The 16,653-nt window shown below is 50.8% G+C and overlaps 1 protein-coding gene across 1 annotated transcript in view; it reads right to left on the minus strand.

Annotated features, from left to right (window-relative positions):
- The window catches only part of Acan (aggrecan), a 60,511-nt gene that overhangs the window by 559 nt on the left and 43,299 nt on the right, over positions 1-16,653 (minus strand). The window contains exons 13-18 of the mRNA XM_005381703.1: positions 14,039-16,651; positions 5,785-5,898; positions 2,746-2,904; positions 2,170-2,252; positions 1,378-1,522; positions 248-430 (exon numbers count right to left, since the gene is read on the minus strand). Coding sequence (XP_005381760.1) covers positions 248-430; positions 1,378-1,522; positions 2,170-2,252; positions 2,746-2,904; positions 5,785-5,898; positions 14,039-16,651 — 3,297 coding nt within the window. The remainder of the gene's footprint in view (positions 1-247; positions 431-1,377; positions 1,523-2,169; positions 2,253-2,745; positions 2,905-5,784; positions 5,899-14,038; positions 16,652-16,653) is intronic.

Below are 16,653 nucleotides of genomic sequence, written 5' to 3' on the forward strand. Positions count from 1 at the left end.
TTACCTGAGCCTGGGTTTGATTTTTCCCTGAACCTCCTTGGGCTTGGGGTGCAGGCTGGGGTTGGAAAGGGAAGCAGGCCACCATGTGCCCCTTCATCCTCCCTCCTGGGTCAGGGACCAGGGATCTGTGACCTTGCCGCCCTGGCTCGATCCTGGGGACAGCACGGGACTCCCGGGGGTAGCAGCTAGGGCTGTGCTGTGGGGACAGGGAAGGGCTGTGCCCGGCCAGGAGAGAGGCCACGCTCACGGTCTGTGCAGGTGATCCGAGGCTCCTCCCAGTGCCCGCTGGGCTGGCACCGGATGGTGGGGACGTGACGCTGGACAAAGCCCTCCGTGCACTGGTACCGCACTAGGGAGTTGATCTCATACCGGTCCTTCTTCTGCCCCAGGGTCCTGGCGTGCTCCACCCTGGGGGGGTCTTCGCAGGCCACTGAAGAGCAAACCCCCTTTTAAAAGGGGCCTCCTGGGGCTTCTGCAAGGACTCTGTGTCCTTTGCTTCAGGCCCCAAGGAAGGGCACTGAGCGCCCCCCAGCGGCAAGCCCTGATTCACTGCAAGATGCCGGGGTCCCTGGGCTCTAAAGTCTGGGTTCCTCTCTAATGTGCCCTGGCAGGTAGGGGATAGCAGATAAAAGGAAGGGACAACGGTGGGGAGGGAGGGGAGAGCCAGGCAGACCATCTGCGGCTTCCTTATGAAAACACCCAGGGCCAGGGACAGGTGGACCTGAAGGAGGTCGGGGGACTGCATGAGTAGGAGGAGGTAGGTGTGTCCAATCAGTTATCTCTGTCTGCAGACCTGAAATCTGACAATTCTGATTCTGTGACCAATGGGCTTGGGAACCTCAAGGGAGAGGTGGCTGCTAACCCAGCTGCCCTCAAGGGTGGGTTTCTGCTGCTGATCTCCAAGGGTGTGTGTGTGTGTATGTGTCCTGCCCTCTAGTCTGGGATCTTCACTGCTTGCTGTCCCTGTGAATGCTCCCTAGGACTGAGCTGGCCCATGCCATTGGCCATGGGTTGCTTGTTCTGGGAAAGGCCACCAGGTCACTTCCCATCCCATCTACTTTGTAAGGGTGGGCCCGTAAGGCGGGCATGCCTGTAATCCCAGCCCTCTGGAAGGCTGAGGCAGGAAGAGTGTAAATTTGAGTCCAGCCTGAGCAACTTAGCGACTGAGGCAGACCTTGTCTCAAAATAAAAAATAAAACAAGGTTTGGGGGATATAGCTCAGTGCCTCAAGCCCTGTGTTCAATTCCCAGTACTAGGGGAGGGGATGTCCCCACAGACCCCAGCAGTTGGAAGGCAAGTAAGACCCCTGGTCACATAGTAAGAGGCTCCCTTGAAGCAGAAGTCTTGGTTCCGCCCTCAGACCTCCGCCCTCCTTACCTGTGCCCTTTTTACACGTGAAAGGCAGGTGGTAATTGCAGGGGACATCGTTCCACTCGCCCTTCTCGTGCCAGATCATCACCACACAGTCCTCTCCCGTGGCAAAGAAGTTGTCGGGCTGGTTGGGACGCCACTTCTCAAATTGCTGTGGGCAGTAGTGAAAAGGGTGAGGGGTGGGCAGGAGAAACGGGGCTGGCCTGTCCCCCGTGCTCTGCCCCGCCAGCCTCTCCTGTCTTCTTTCTCTTTCAGCCCAGTTGCTGGCTCATCTGGCAGTGGTCAAGGCTGTTAGGAGGTCTGTGGCCAGGGCTGTGCTCGTGCACGGAAGCCATGGCCCTCTAGGGACCGCTTACACGGCTGGCTCTGGCCCTTTGTAGAAGCCCGGACTCCCAAGGGTTTGGTGCCTGACAGGATTCGGCCCTTCACCGCAGTGTTGCCGCCTGGCATCTGTGCTGCCTGCCTGCCTGTCTCCTCATGTAGACATGAGTCCTTCGTGGGCGAGCAATCTCTCATGTGTCTGCGGACCCCTCATGATGGCCTGCTGTCAGTCATTCATCTCCCTCCTGGCTCTCTCCCTGGCCTCACGCCTCTGCTCGGCCTGGCCAGCCCAGTGCTGGTCCCCAGGGGTAGAGTAGCAGACACAGCCTGGCCCTCGGGGCTCTGCTCCAGTGGCTGCTGAGGATGCTCAGGGTGTACATGGCATCTGGAGGCATCTCTCTCTCTCTCTCTCTCTCTCTCTAGGGTCTTTATCCCACCTTCTTCTGCTCTTCGGCCGGTGTATCTGGTAGAACTCACCAAAGGGTGTCCATCTGACCAGCGGAAGTCCCCTTCGATGGTCCTGTCATTCAGGCCCACCCACTGGTAATCCTGAGCATTTCCTGGAGAGGAAAATTGGGTTGTGACCTGGAGTCAGACACCTGGGGATGTCTGAGGATTGTAGCTCACGGAAAAGGAGAAAATGGAGGAGGATGAGGACCTTCCAACAGCACATGTGTGTTGGTGTGCACTTTGGACCCCCTTGCCCCAGGCTGGCATGGACTGGTGACAACCACAGGGTTTTTCCTGGGACTGCCCTTAACTGCCAGAGGGCTGTTCTCTGTGTGGCCAGAGCCAATGGCCCCAAAGACTTCTGTGTTCTTTCAGGGAACTCAGGTTGTGGGAGGGCCCCTTGCTCCCAGCCTCCACCCCTGCAGCCTCCCTGGACCCGGTCTGCCAAGTGCCTTCTTTTATTGGTTTAGCACTACTGGGGAGGAGCCCAGGGCCTCGTGTATGCTGGGCAAGTGCTCTACCACTGAGCTACATTGCCAGTCCCCAGTCTGCTAACAACTGACAATCAAGGCCCTCAGTCCCTGGAGGGCCCCCCACACTCACTGTTGACAAACTCCTGCTCCTCGGGAGTGATGATGCTGCTGAGGTGTGACTGGTGCTCCCGACACCGCCTCTCGGCATCCACCCAGGTCTCGCGGTCAGGGAAGTGGCGGTAGCAGTGGCCCTGGAATTTGGTCCAGCCCTCCTCGCACACCTCCTGGTCTGCAACACAGGTGAGGGCCTTGAAGGGGGCTCCGAGGCCAGCTGGGTCTCTGGTTGCTGCCAGTCTTGTGGCCTGGATTCCTATATTCACCCCACCTTAAATGCTGTCCCCTCAGAGAAGGATCAGGCCTCACTGGAGCCAGGTTCATGTTGGCACCTGAGGCCTGGCCCCTAGGGCCTGCTGAGCATGCCTCACCTCTGAGAAGTGCTGGGGACCATTTCTCTCCCTGATGTGGTGCCACCCCTTTCCCCCCCCCCCCCCGGTTGCCCCACATGTCTCAAACTCTCCTCCTGCAGATGTCCATTCTGGAGGGCGGCAGAATCAGCAGGCCAGCTCAGGAGCGGTGGGAAGGTAGAGGCTATGACTTTTAAGGCACATACGGTGCACAGGCTCTGAGGGGCTCCAGAGACAGGAGCTGGGGATGGGGAGGCAGCAGGGGGCAGGGCTGGCATGAGCTAGAGCCAGCAGCCTCCTTCCTGCAGAACCTTGGGTGAAGACAGAGGGTTCAAAGAAAACTCAGAGCTCTAAGGCCACCGATCAGAACTGGCTCTGGCTGGGCCTGCTTCTCAGAGGGTGACAGAGCTGACTAGGAGAACTTCTGGATCCAGGGACCTTGGCTCTTTATATTTTGGTGGCAGATGGGGAGAAGGGAGGAGCTTCTAACTTTGTAATGGGCTCTCCTTTCTGGAAAAGGGGATGATTTGGAGAGCTCAGAGCAGCCGAGGATCTGGTGACATCACATTGGTAGTTTTAAATTGGCCCTGATGGGAGTATTTAATTTGCCCCCAGGATTGGCAGATGCTACCAATCAAGGGCCCCTTTTCTTCTGTGAGAGGCAAGTGTTAAACATCTGCCAGGGCAGCACAGAACAGAGAGAACACCAAGTCCCTCTCTCCCTTCTTCTCCTGGCACCTTGATGTGTAGGGCCCTGGGCTCAGTGAAGAGCCATGGACGTCTTAGGATGTGTGGTCTCCTCCCACTGGGGACCACCAGTATTTGGGTGTCTCAGTGGGGAAGGCCCAGTGCCTGAGAGACAGGAGCCTTAGGCCACGCAGTGGATGTTCGGCCAGCTTGGCAGAGACAGCTGGGATGAGACAAAAGAGGACAGCAGAGCCCAGGAGCCTGAGCAGAAAGCTGTAGAATGGCAGGAGGGCCTGGGAAAGCCCTGGTGTCCTCTTACTACCAGTGCCCTCTCTCAGGGGGTTGCAAAGGCTAGAAGAGGCAGGGAGGCTTCTGAGGTAGCTTAGCACGGTGATGAGGACAGAGACACACCGTCATATTAAGGGTATCCTCTTGGGGGCTGGTCCTGGGCCACCTCAGTGGTGAAGGGGTGAGCTGGGCAGGCAGAGCCAGTGGGTGACTGGACAGGGCCATGCAGGAGGGGGCTCTGGCAACAAAGGTAGAATCCCCGGGGGGCTGGAAGGATGATAGAGGCTGGGGCCAAGGCACAGGCACTGTGGGGTAGGAGAAGGGATGCGGCCTTGCTTCACGGGACACCCAGGCCAGGGCCAGCTTGAGGCTCCAGTGCTGTCTCTCTGCTCCATCAGGTTGCAGATCCCCCCTCTCCCAGGCAGGAGCCCCGGAACTGTTATCTGTGTGGACGTTGTGGACTCTATGCCCATTTGGCAGATGTTTTGGCATCCTGGGGAGAAAACCTATGTAGCTCTCTTCTCCCAGCCCAGCCGAGATCCCATGCACTAATTTCTTAGGGGCTTGGGGTAAAGGTGAAAGGTAGAAGGCTGCAGGGCCAAAGGGGTGCCGAGGCCTTCTCCTCCAGAAACCTTAAACTCCTCTACCAGCCTTCACCTTGGCAGTGCCTCTGGGGATGGGCCATTTGCACTATCTTCTCACACTGCTTGACCCCAGAGGGAGACTTCCTATTAGTCTCAGATGCTTTCTGGAAGTTTTTGGGGTTCCAACTTGAGAGTTCACAGAAAAAGGCTTTGAGCCTCTCCACACTTCCTGTTCCGTGTGGGCCATGGCTCCCAGCACCCCAGAGTACCATCTCCCCTTTCCTGAGTTGGGAAGTCCCTAGAATCTAGAAGGCTGAGGGGACACTAGGGTGACCCAGAGGGCTATGTCTGGTGCTGAGAGATTCCTCGCACACAAGTGCAGAGCAGAGGGGCTGAGTAGGCCCAAGATGGACAACTGAGCCCCTGCCCCTTTCAGTGACACTCTGTTCTCTCTCACCAGACCTTTGCCCTGCACAAGGAAGGAAGATAGGAGGAAGGGCAGGCATGGCATTGACATGGCAGCTGTCGTGATGTGAAGAGAAGGTGACATGCAATAGTCCCTGTTCATGCGTGACTTGAGCATGCTGGTGACTCGAGTGCTCTCAGCAGACCAACCAGGAAGGCAGCTTGGCTGGTGTGGCATGATGGCGCCCAGGGGCATCCGTGGCCACACAAGTCCCTTAAGCAATACAGCAGGCAGACAGTGCCTGTGACCATCCCGGGAAGATCCGTGGCTGTCACTGGAATGAGAACCGATTGCTCCCACCCATAGCTCTATCCAGATAAAAGCAGGGAATCAGCTGAATCCTCTTAGTCTGACACATGCACCAGGCTTGGTGGCGGCCTCAGAAAGTCTGAAAGCCCTGGAGAAGGTTAGTGTTTTAAAGGTTCCCAAAGCCCAGCCTGGGCATCTCCTGTGGTCAGATCAGCCAATGCCTGGAGGAGGGTTTTCAAGGGGCAGAGTAGGAGAAAGAGAGAGAATCAGTCGGGTAGACATATGTCTCAGCTGCGGCCCCAGAATGTCTATCCAGATAGACCTGGGTGCCCAGCTGGGGCCTAGATCCTGCTGTTAAGAAAAAAAAAAAGGGTAAGGGAGGAGGAAGGTACAGCAGTTAGTAACATTAGCTGAAGCCGAGACGGCCGTACCGATCTCACACAGGTCCCCTCCGTAGCTGGGAAGGCATAAGCATGTGAAAGAGTCGATGGTGTCCACGCAGGTGGCTCCATTCAGACAAGGGCTTGAGAGGCACTCATCAATGTCTGCAAGAAACCAAGGGCCACCATTAGGACTCCTGCCGGCAATTCCAGCCTCACAGCACTGTAGCTTCCTTAGGAGTGGCCAGCCCTGCTGCGCTCCAGAGCCCCAGAAGGGGACAGGCTGGTGTTCCTGAGAACTGTTGCTACTGCTGCTGCTGCCATCTTGGAATATGCTGAACCAAGGATCCAGAGAGAGGCTGTCTTGGATGTGTGTGAATCCTGCTTGGCAAGCTTAGAGTCCCGGAGCTAGGCTTCCCAGTGGGAAGAGTGTGGCACTCCTTCCAGATACTTTCTCTTATAAGTATTTTAAGAAGCCTGAGTGTAAACTGGCTGTGACCAGGTGGTAGGCAAGGACATTGGAAGGTAAATTCTTGAGGCTTGACTGAAGGCCTTCCTTCCCCTCATTTCCTCCATACACATGAACCAGGGAAACTATAAGCAACCTGGAAGGGATGGGCAGAGTACAGATCCATGAGATGATGGCCGTGTGGGATATTTGCATGAGACCCATTAGACTTCTAAATTACAATGTCCAGACGAGTCCTGGCCAATGGGTGGCAAGCATTTGAAGTTGGCTAGGTGCTTAGTAGGTGGCTGCCTACCAGCAGTGAGCTGGGATATAGGCTTCCTACCAGCCTCTTCTTCTGGCTCTTTGTTTCTTCTCTTCTTCTGGACCCAAGATGTTCTTTCTAGTCAAATTTCTCTGCAGGAATTTAACTGGTAAGTCATTGGTTTGGTTCAAGTAGCCAAGAACTCTATCTCCATCTTTCTGCATCTTTTTGAGAATTCAGAGTGCCTCAGGATGTATTCTGCTTTCTTTGTATTTGTGGTCTAAAGCTCTTGCTGCTTTTTCCAGCGTTCCCTCCCCTGGAAACATGATAAAGGGTATTATGCAGCTCCTTTTGCTAGGAGATCAATAAAATTCAGCAAAAAGCTGGCTCCACAAGTTTATGAGGCATCAAGATATGTAGCTGGAGGATGCTAAGCCTTGGTGCATGCTGCTGAGCTCATGAAACCTTCAGGATCCGAGAGGATGTCCAAAGGGATGTCCAAGAGGGTGGACTCCACTGAGTGTTTTGGGAATAGAGCCTCTGAGTCCTAAATATGTTCCAGAATTCATTCTTGCCTCCCGTAGAGCAAACCAAACCTTAAAGTCAAGCTTCTGGTAGGATGGCAAACACCTTTTCCTCTGGATCTTCACACTTGTGTGTAGCAGACATCTTGGGCTTATGCAGTAGGTGACTCTCCAAATCCCTGCTTGTCAGGCATCTTGTCCTATGAAGCTCCTGATCTCCCAGTTCTCTCTCTTTCCTTTAAGTCCTTAGCTTCATTTCATGGAGTGCACTCCATGGATTAGAAACCAACAGTTCCAAGTTTGGAACTGTTCCAAGCAAACCCAAAATGCATGGAGGAACTGGCTGAAATCCCAGCATGCACTTGGAGTCCCAGCATGCACCAGGATTCCCAGCAGCAGCAGTAGCAGCAATAGGTCAGGTCAGTTGGCAAGCTGGGGCAGCTCTCCTGCTTCAGGAAAGCTATGTCCTCTTTTGTCTATTAGTGTCATTACAGGAGATGGGAAGCACTGGGTGAGGGGAATTAAGCAAATGTAGGCGCTCAAGCAGTTGTACAGAGCAGGGGACAGGGGTGGCCTCTGGGGAGAAGAGTCAGACATAACCCTAGGGGTCCTGGCTGACCCATGGGAGAAAGGGTAGAAGGTCTGAGGCCAACAGGAGGTCCAGCCAGGTGGCTTCCAGGTGTCCCACAGGCTTGGAGTTTATGCTTCACCCGACCCCAGGTGGCACAAGGTCCTGGGGTTGGGGGAGGATGGCAGTGTTGTGTCCTTCTGTGTTTGGCCAGGGCACAAATCTGAGAAGGCTGAGAGGTCTGAAGGAACCAACTCCTGGCCTCAGACGCTGTTTTTTCATAAGGCCCTGGATTCATAGGTGAGGAGGGAAGGAAGGGCCAGCATCCTGAAGACCAGAGCGCCTGTGGGTACCACTGGGGCACTTTAGAGTGGCTAAGTCCGAGTCTTCAGCAGTGCAGAGGGGGTCAGTATCCTGGGGTCTTTCTTGTTAGCTGCTCAGGCCAGGGACACCTCATCTCTTTTCCCTCTGACTGCAAGAGCCACTCTGGGCCTGGCTGCCCACCTCTTTGTGTCAAAAGCAGTGGGAACATCCCACTGCTTCTGGACCAAGAGAGGAATTCAGCTAGGTCCAGCAATGAGCTCAGACTGGGGGGTTTCAGACAAGAGGACAGTAGGTGAAGGAGGGAAGGGCTTTGGGCATGGGCAGGCTTTGTTGTGGAGAGGAGGAAAGGACAGGGGCCAGGAGCTGAGCAGATGCTGCTGACTCTCAAGGGCTTAGGGGTACAGATGACATGACACTAACTAAAGGTCAGAAGAGATGGAGGAGTCAGGAAATGATACAGAACATCTGGGATTTGTCCCACATGGGGGGAGAGAGATCCAGGCGCTATAGATGCTCAGTATCTCATTACTATTTCTGCTGCAGCCACCAAGGGCTCACCCGTCATCACTGAGCAGGGACTCAGGGGAGGTCAGAGCGCTTGGAGTCCTCTTCCCACTAGATTACTGAAAGGGATGATTTGTTCCTGAACAAGGCCTTCCAGCCATATCTCTAATGTAGGAGAGAAAATAACTGAGAGTGCCCCCTGGTAAAGGCTAGAGGAGGAGAGACACTTGCACATAATCACTTTGGCGTCTGATTTAGAGACCTCAGACTTTGAACAGTCATGTCCAGTTTTTGCCTGGATCAGAGCCTAGGACCTTCAAGTGAGGACTAGTTTATTCTACTCCTAGGAAATGTGAATGGAGGGTGACAGCACATGGTGTCACTCAAGTGATTCAAAACAGAATGGTTTGCCACCCACAAAGAATATAGTATGAATGTATTATTCAAGTTATTTGGTACACAACCTGTACAGCTGTTTATGATGACCTAGGACTTAACTTTCTAGGACAAGAATGGGGTAAATCTCCTCAAGAAGCATAAATAAAATGTTTTAATTCAATGGATATTCTGCACCCTGCAAAAACCTAGGATCAGTCATGATGGACAGACTGGAGTAGATATACTGACTTCCTGGTTCAGCCTCTTACATAATTGAGAGAAATGTACATTTATGCTAAGGGTATATCTGTCTGTCCCAATTTGCTTTTAAAATAAATGTTATTAAATTAGAGAGTACATTATTGTCCATACTATTTCAATTCTTCTGCATTTCAGAGATTGATCTTACTTTAATGTATTGGATCTTAAATTCAATTAGGTGTCCATTAAAATATGCTGATAGATTTTTTTGGTTAAGTCAAGAGTCTATAAACTGAGTGTGGCGATGCATGCCTGTAATCTCAACACCCTGGGATGCTGAGGCAGGAGGATCACAAGTTTGAACCTCGGGCAACTTAGTGACTTAGGGAGATCTTGTCTCAAAATAAAATATATTTGAGAGAGAAAGAGAGAAACCACCAAAAAATGTATAGATCAGGGAAAGAAAAACTTGCATAAATATTTTCATACTAAATTTGCTGAGTTATGATGAGATTAATATACGTTCCCTTTGGTCTCTGCAACCTCTGGTCTCTACAATTACAAGAGGTGCTCAAAGTGGTGGCCATTGGCTTCCAGACATTTATTAGTATCGTGAACTACTGAAGTGTGTATACATGTTTTTGGTGGTCTCTCTCCCTCCCTTTCTCTCTCTCTCTCTCTCTCTCTCTCTCTTTTTCTTCTCTCTCTCTCTTTTTTTCTAAAAGTTGCTTTAAAGGAATAAAGATTTCACTGAAATTCAAAATCTCCCCTGGGGGAAGAGACAGTGTCAGATCATAAATCAGATCTCTAAACCTAGAAAGGAAAAGTAGCAGTGAAATAGAATGGGGCTGACTAAGTTTTAAAAGTTTATTTCCCATAACCCAGGAGTTAAGGGAAACCCACACAACAGAATCAGTGACTCAAAGTTGCATATAAGGTGTGGTTACAACAGTATTTTTTAACTACATTGACTGCACATTAATTGAAATAGTTAAAAAAAATTTTTTTTTAATTTAAAGATTTTATTTAAAAAAAAAATCAACACTAGGGTCCCTAACCAGACCAACTGACTCAGAATAGCTCAGGGTGAGAGCTAACCATGATGATTTTGCTGTTGTTGTTATTGTCAGACAGGGTCTCACTACGTAGTTCAGGCTGGCCTTGAACTCACTTTTGTAGCCCAGGCTAGCCTCGTACTTATGGCGATCCCACTGCCTCAGCCTCCTGTGCTGGGATTACAGATGTGCACCCACCATGCCCAGTACATGATGATTTTAAAAGCACCCCAGCCCCCAGACGATTTTCAGCACCGGCTAGGATTGAATCCCGAGTCTAAGCCCCCTGGGGACGCCAGCAGAGGATGTAGGGAGGTGGCTGCTGTTTTTTAAGTGGGTCAGAAAAGAACAGTCCTGCTTCTCATTACTAAGGAATCTCACTATTCATTAAGCAGATGTTTATTTTGAAGTCAAAAGTACTGATTAATAATTTACCAAGAACTAGTTTATGGAATACTGGTGGAACAAGATGGCAGTAATTGTCAAATGGTTTCTTCTAGGATTAAATACAGCTTTAACTCCTTTATGGGGTGAGGTTTTCCCTGAGCATTCAAATAATAATAATAATAATAATAATAATAATAATAATAACACTTTTTGCTATCTGTGGCCCTTGAAGGGTAATGGTCCAGGGTCTTTTTCTTTTTGTTCTTCTGTGATTGAGTCCATGGCCTTCACACTGAGCTACATCCCCAACTCTTCTTATATTTTATTTTAAGACAGAGTCTCACTAGGTTGCCCAGGCTAGACTTGAACTTGTGATCATCCTGCCTCAGCTCCCAGAGTGCTGGAATTACAGGCATGCACCACCATGCCTAACTTCACCTGGGATTTAAAAATTCCCCAATGCCAAAGCCCACAGAACCGTTTCAGTAATACTCCATGGCTTTACAATGCGTCCTAGGCGTTGCAATGTTTTCAAAGCTGAGAACCACTACCAGAGGTGTCTACTGATAAATAACTAGAGCAAGGGCTTGCCTGAGCGTTTGAATCAGACTGATTCTATAGCCCTGGAAATCTGGTGTCAGCTTTTTGAGACCAGCAACTTGTTATTATGTTCAAGAGAGTGTTTCTTATTTAGCCAAGTGTGTTAAATGAGTGTACTGAGATTCTGACTCGTGATTTGCCTCATTTAGTGGAGGTAGGAGAATGAATTAACCTCTATGTGTTCCAGTTTTGAATGGGGGTGATTATCAGTTAGCCTCCCAAGCTGTTGGGGACAAACCCTGCGAAGAAAAGCCCTGGGGAAATACACATGATCAGAGAAAGGCTGTTCTTACAATAGAAGAGATAAGTTTTAGGTCATCGGCTTTTACTAACTTTGGGCTGCAGGAGATCTGAGCCTTGTTGGGATTTCTGATGCCAGTATCATATTTTTGCCTCAGTTATCAGGTTGGGAAGGAGTTGCTCAGAATGGAGTTGCTGATTGGCATGGAGAAGTCCAGGCCATGGTCTTCAGGGCCACTATAGCCCAGTGGAAATACAAAGTGTGATTAAAAAATATGGTGACTATTCAAATAAAAATAAAAAAGTATTACAGTAAAAGACGCATTGCCATTCACCCCCCTCAAAACACCCCACTACCTTGGAACACACTTATTCCATCATTTTTGCCACTTTCTGAAGCACTTCTGGGCATCCTCTTTTCTAAGTGTCTTTTTGTGGCTGCCTTGATGTCCTGAATCGGTTCAAAATATTTACAGCAATTTCTGTCAGATAAAAACGTTGAGGTGTGTCCTTATCTGCCTTGTTCACAGGATCTGGTACCATGCAACTTCTGGCTCTTTCCCAAAGTCAAAATGACCATGAAAGGTAAATGGTTTGAATCAATTCTAGACATTAAGGCAGCCATCACAGCGCAACTAAAGACACTCACAAAAGAGGTCTTCCAGAACTGCTTCAGAAAGTGGTAAGAATGGTGGGATAAGTGTACTGGAAGTGAGGGGAAGTATTTTGAAAGAGATAGTTTGTGTCTTTTATTGTAATAATTTTAAAAATTTACTATATTTAAAAATTTTAAAAATTCACTGTATTTTGTGATTGGACCTCATATTGTCCCCTGGCTGTAAAGACTGTTGGAGACCCCTAGTGTCCTCAGGTTTTGGCCCCAGGTGTGAGCAGAGTCTGACCCTGGTGAGGGGAAGGGTGGATGACTACCCAGCCTAGTGCCTATTTATGTATACATACTATATATGTGTGATACATACAGTGTATTTACATCATGGGAGCGTATGTGCTGATCTGTTAATCTGCATTATACTGAGTAATTTATGTAAACCTCAAACCCTCCCTTGTGTGCCATGTAAGGGCTATTGGAGGCGCTTTGCCAGGCAGGGTTTACCTGGGAAGTTGGGCAATGGCCCTCTTTCCCCTAGAACTTATTTCTTCATTTTTGCATGTGTCCCAGGAAGGAAGCCTTCTTATGAAAGGCTTCAGAGAGAAGCTGGGGATCAGGGTGTTGGGCCAGTGGAGACAGCGAACCAGAGAACATGGGTAACATCTGATGTTGAAGAGAAAAGATGTCACTGTGGCCACAAGCCTTGGACGGTCTGCAGAGTGACAGGTAGATGCTAATCACCTTATTTTTGGAGTGGTTCCAGGCAGAGGATCCCCAGGTTCCTCACCCATCTCACAAGCTGCCTGACCCACGGCAAAGACCCAGCAGCCTCGAGTGGTGGATGCCCTGGGAAACCTGCCCTGGTCCTGCCGCCCCACAGCCATAGATGCCAGTGCAGGGTGACATGTTCTCTGGGGTTTTCTGGAGGGCAAAAGGAGACCCACACCCCACTTAGACGGAGAGGCCCCATGGGATTTTCTGGTGGGGTTCCTTCTGCATAGTGCAGAACAGGGGACTTGTGCCCCTCAGAGAGTCCCTTGCAGGGACAGAGGAGTGTGTCCACCATACCCATACTCACCCCGAGCTCAAACTTTCTTTGAAGTCTCAAGTTTTAGCTTAAGAATTCAAGTGCACTTTGCAATCCATTCATTCAATAGTCATTGGCTTGCTAGAAAACTGCTCATCAGCCTACATATTGAACAACTTTTTTTCTCCTAAACCCCTCATTAACTAGGTGCTCTGGAGAGATGTGCTTTTGGGCTGTGACTTCTGTCCCTGATGTCTCTGTCTCTGTGCACTTCTCCTTCCCGGTCTGAGAAGCGTGAAGCTTGAGCCTCAGCTGGTCTCGCTCACCTCCTACTCCTGCGGCCCCTTCTGGGGAGGAAGTGGTCCAATGGCTGATATGGGTCTTACCTGTGTCACAGTGCTGGCCAGTGTTGAGGGGCAGAGACATATGATGCATCCCTGTCTCCTGGCAGGTCCCAGGGCCACAGGGCCTCTCAGGCTGCAGTCCCCAGGGGAGTGGTTGAGGCTCAAGAATCTAGCTGCCCAGGGACTACGAAGCTCTCAGCATAGTGGGAGGCATGAAGTATCCCCACACATAAAGCTAAGGAAGAGTAGCTCTGGGGGCCAGATTCCTGGTGCCTGGGATCACAGGCATCGAGACAGTCCCAATAGTCGAGTGGATTCCCCTCCTGGGTCTAAAGTCAGGCCATAGCCAAATGACTGTAATTCTTGAAATTGTGCAGCTTTTAGCCTGACACAAAATAAATATTTGGACCTAAATGTCACCAGCAGATTCACTCTCATCTCAAACTCAGTCTGGGGCATGGGGCCCAAGCAGAATTTTCCGCATTATCTAATCATCCTTCCCTGCCCAGTGCCAAGTACAGAGATTATGTCTACACAGCAACGCTCATGGTGGGTAATTCCACGGCCATGATAACAGGCACTAACCTTTATTAGTGTGTAGTCTGTGTAATGCTAAATGTTTGCTTTTGGTGTATTTATATTTTGTTTAGGCTTCCCTGATGCTTTATTTTAATTTTACAGCTGAGGCTCAGAGACTTGCCTGAGGCTACACAGCTAATCTGTGGTGGATCTATGCTTGGGACCTTAAAGTTCTGTGTTTCTCCTGCTATGCTACAGCTGCCTTCAGTCTGACTGACCCAACGCGTTAAAGGGAAGAATCCCGACAATACCTGCAATGGAGGTTGCTGCTTCTCCGGATCCCTCTGAAGAAGTGGGAACAGTGGCATCTGTTGGGAAGTTGGCTGTTTCGGCTGTGTGGGTCTCTTCTCCTGAGTACAAAGGGCTTGAGGACTCGACTTCTAGATGCACCTCTGCAGGGTGCTTGCGCTGCTGGGTCCACTGGGACTCTGGAGAGCTGGTGCTGAAGGTGACACCCAGCCCTGAGCTGTGACCAGACGGTTCTCCGCTGGTTTCAGTCCTGTCTCCCGAAGCCACGGTTACGTCCAAAGGTGCGCTTGAGGCCTCTATGCCCACCTGGGAGGTGATGACTGACTTTCCATTCACTTCCGGGGCAGCTGACCCCTCCTGGGGGCCTTCCAAAAAGGTCCAGGGGCTGCTGCTCATGCCCAGGCCTGAAGCTTGATCAAGATCTGCTTCATGGAGGGCAGAAGTAGTTTCACTTGAATCAGGGGACCCAGACACCTCTCCGCTGGCCTCAGGGACAGCAGGTGCACTCACGCCAGGCTTAGGATAGGCAGATGACTTACTGCTGCCTTCTGGGACTGGCAGTGCCTCTACTCCCGAGCCAGGGAATGTTGCTGTTGTTCCACCAATGTCCCCAGATGCAGAGGCTTCCCCACTGGCCTCAAAGATCCGGGGTGTGTATGTCACAGGGGGTCTTTGGCCAAGTTCCTGGGAAACAGTTGCTTCTGTTACACTCTCCACTAACTCAGAAGTGATTAACGTGACTTCTGGAAGCCCAGAGGTCTCCCCGCTGCTGCTGGTGGCTGCAGAGGATTCTCCACTTACATCAGCAGTGCTGGAAAAGTCACCACTAAAATATGGAGTACTCAGTGGCTCTCCGCTGGGTTCTACCAGCCCAGATTGCAGTCCACTTTGGTCCAAAAATCCAGAATGGTCTCCAGACACTTCTGGCACTCCAGATGGAGTACCACTAAGTTCCAAAACACCGGAAGACCCCTCTCCAGATTCTTGGGCTGTTGGATGTTGGGTTACAGACTCCACCAAGGTTCTATCTATAAGAGAGACAGTGGGGAATCCGGATGGAAGTCCACTGCCATCGTACGCTCCCGAGGGAAGATTGCTGCCAGTCTCAGCTCCAGAGAATTCTCCACTGACTTCAGCTACCCCACTCGGTAGGCCACTGAATTCTGGGGCTGAGGATGTAAACCCACTGGCATCGATTGTTCCAGAAGATTGTTCACTGATGTCCACTTCCCCAGATGTGCCTGACAGATCCGTCTCCCTGGAAGGGAAGCCACTGACTTCCACAGATCCTAAGCCTTCTTCTTCTTTAAATGTAGTAGGAGTCACTTCCATCAAACTGGTGTCCACAAATGTAATGCCAGGAGGTTCCCCACTGCCACTCATGGTACCAGAAACCAGGTCAAGGATTCTAGGTGTTGTCCCACTGACCTCTGGCAGTCCTGATGGCTGTCCACTGAGATCAGGCCCTGTAGATGTTTCTCCACTCAGGTCTGTTATGCCAAATGGTTGGCCACTGCCAAAAAGAACTCCAGATGCTTCTCCACTGACGTCTGGTTGTCCAGAGGGTAGTTCACTGAGCTCAGTCATTCCAGATGTCTCCCCACTGGAGTAAGGAGATGCTGAAGGCTGCCCACTGACCTCAGAAATCCCAGATGTTCCCCCACTGATGTCAGGAAACTCAGACGGCTGTCCACTAACACCAAAGAATCCAGATGTTTCCCCACTGATGTCAAGAGATCCAGATGCTTGGCCACTGACTTCAGTTCCTGAAGGGAGTTCACTTGTTCCCCCACTAATGTCCAGCTCATCAAAGGGCAGCCCAGATATTTCCCCTGTGCCACTGATGCCAATGGTTCCCCTCCCTTCCAGTTCACTTGCACTGGTGGCTGTGACCACTTCTACCAATGTCGTATCCACTAGGGAGACTGTTGGTAACCCAGATGGAAGTCCACTAAAGTCAGGCAGGCCAGAGGAGGGGGCACTTCCAAAGTCCACTCCAGAATACTCACCACTAACTCCAGAGGGAAGACCACTTGCATCTGGAACTTGTCCACTTCCTATAGTTTCAGAAGGCAGTTGGCCAAAGGCCAAGTCTCCAGAAGCAGATCCCACCAAGTCTTCTTTTCCAGAAGGCAACCCACTGAGGTCCTCTGCTCCAAAAGCTGAAGTCTCTAAACTCTCTCTTCCAGAAGAAAATCCACTGAGGTCATCCCTTCCTCCAGAAACAGAGGTGTCTAGACTTTCTCCAGAAGGAAGCCTGCTGATATCCTCTATTCCAGAGGCAGAAGTCTCTAGACCTTCTCCTCCAGAAGGAAACCCACTCACATCCTCCACTCCAGAGGCAGAGGTCTCTAGACCTTCTCTTCCAGTAGGAAGCATACTTATATCCTCTACTCCAGAGGTTGAAGTCTCTAGATCTTCTGAAGGAAGTCCACTGAGATCATCTGCTCCAGGGGTAGAAGTCTCTAGACCTCCTCCAGAAGGAAGTCCACTGACTTCTCCAGAGGCAGAAATTTCTGAGCCTTCTCCTCTAGAAGGAAGTCCACTGACTTCCTCTGTTCCAGAGGCAGAAGTCTCTAGACCTTCTTCTCCAGAAGGAAGTCCACTGACTTCCCCT

This window comes from Chinchilla lanigera, unplaced genomic scaffold (assembly GCF_000276665.1).
Source record: "Chinchilla lanigera isolate Chin_1 unplaced genomic scaffold, ChiLan1.0 scaffold00015, whole genome shotgun sequence".
Taxonomy (NCBI): domain Eukaryota; kingdom Metazoa; phylum Chordata; class Mammalia; order Rodentia; family Chinchillidae; genus Chinchilla; species Chinchilla lanigera.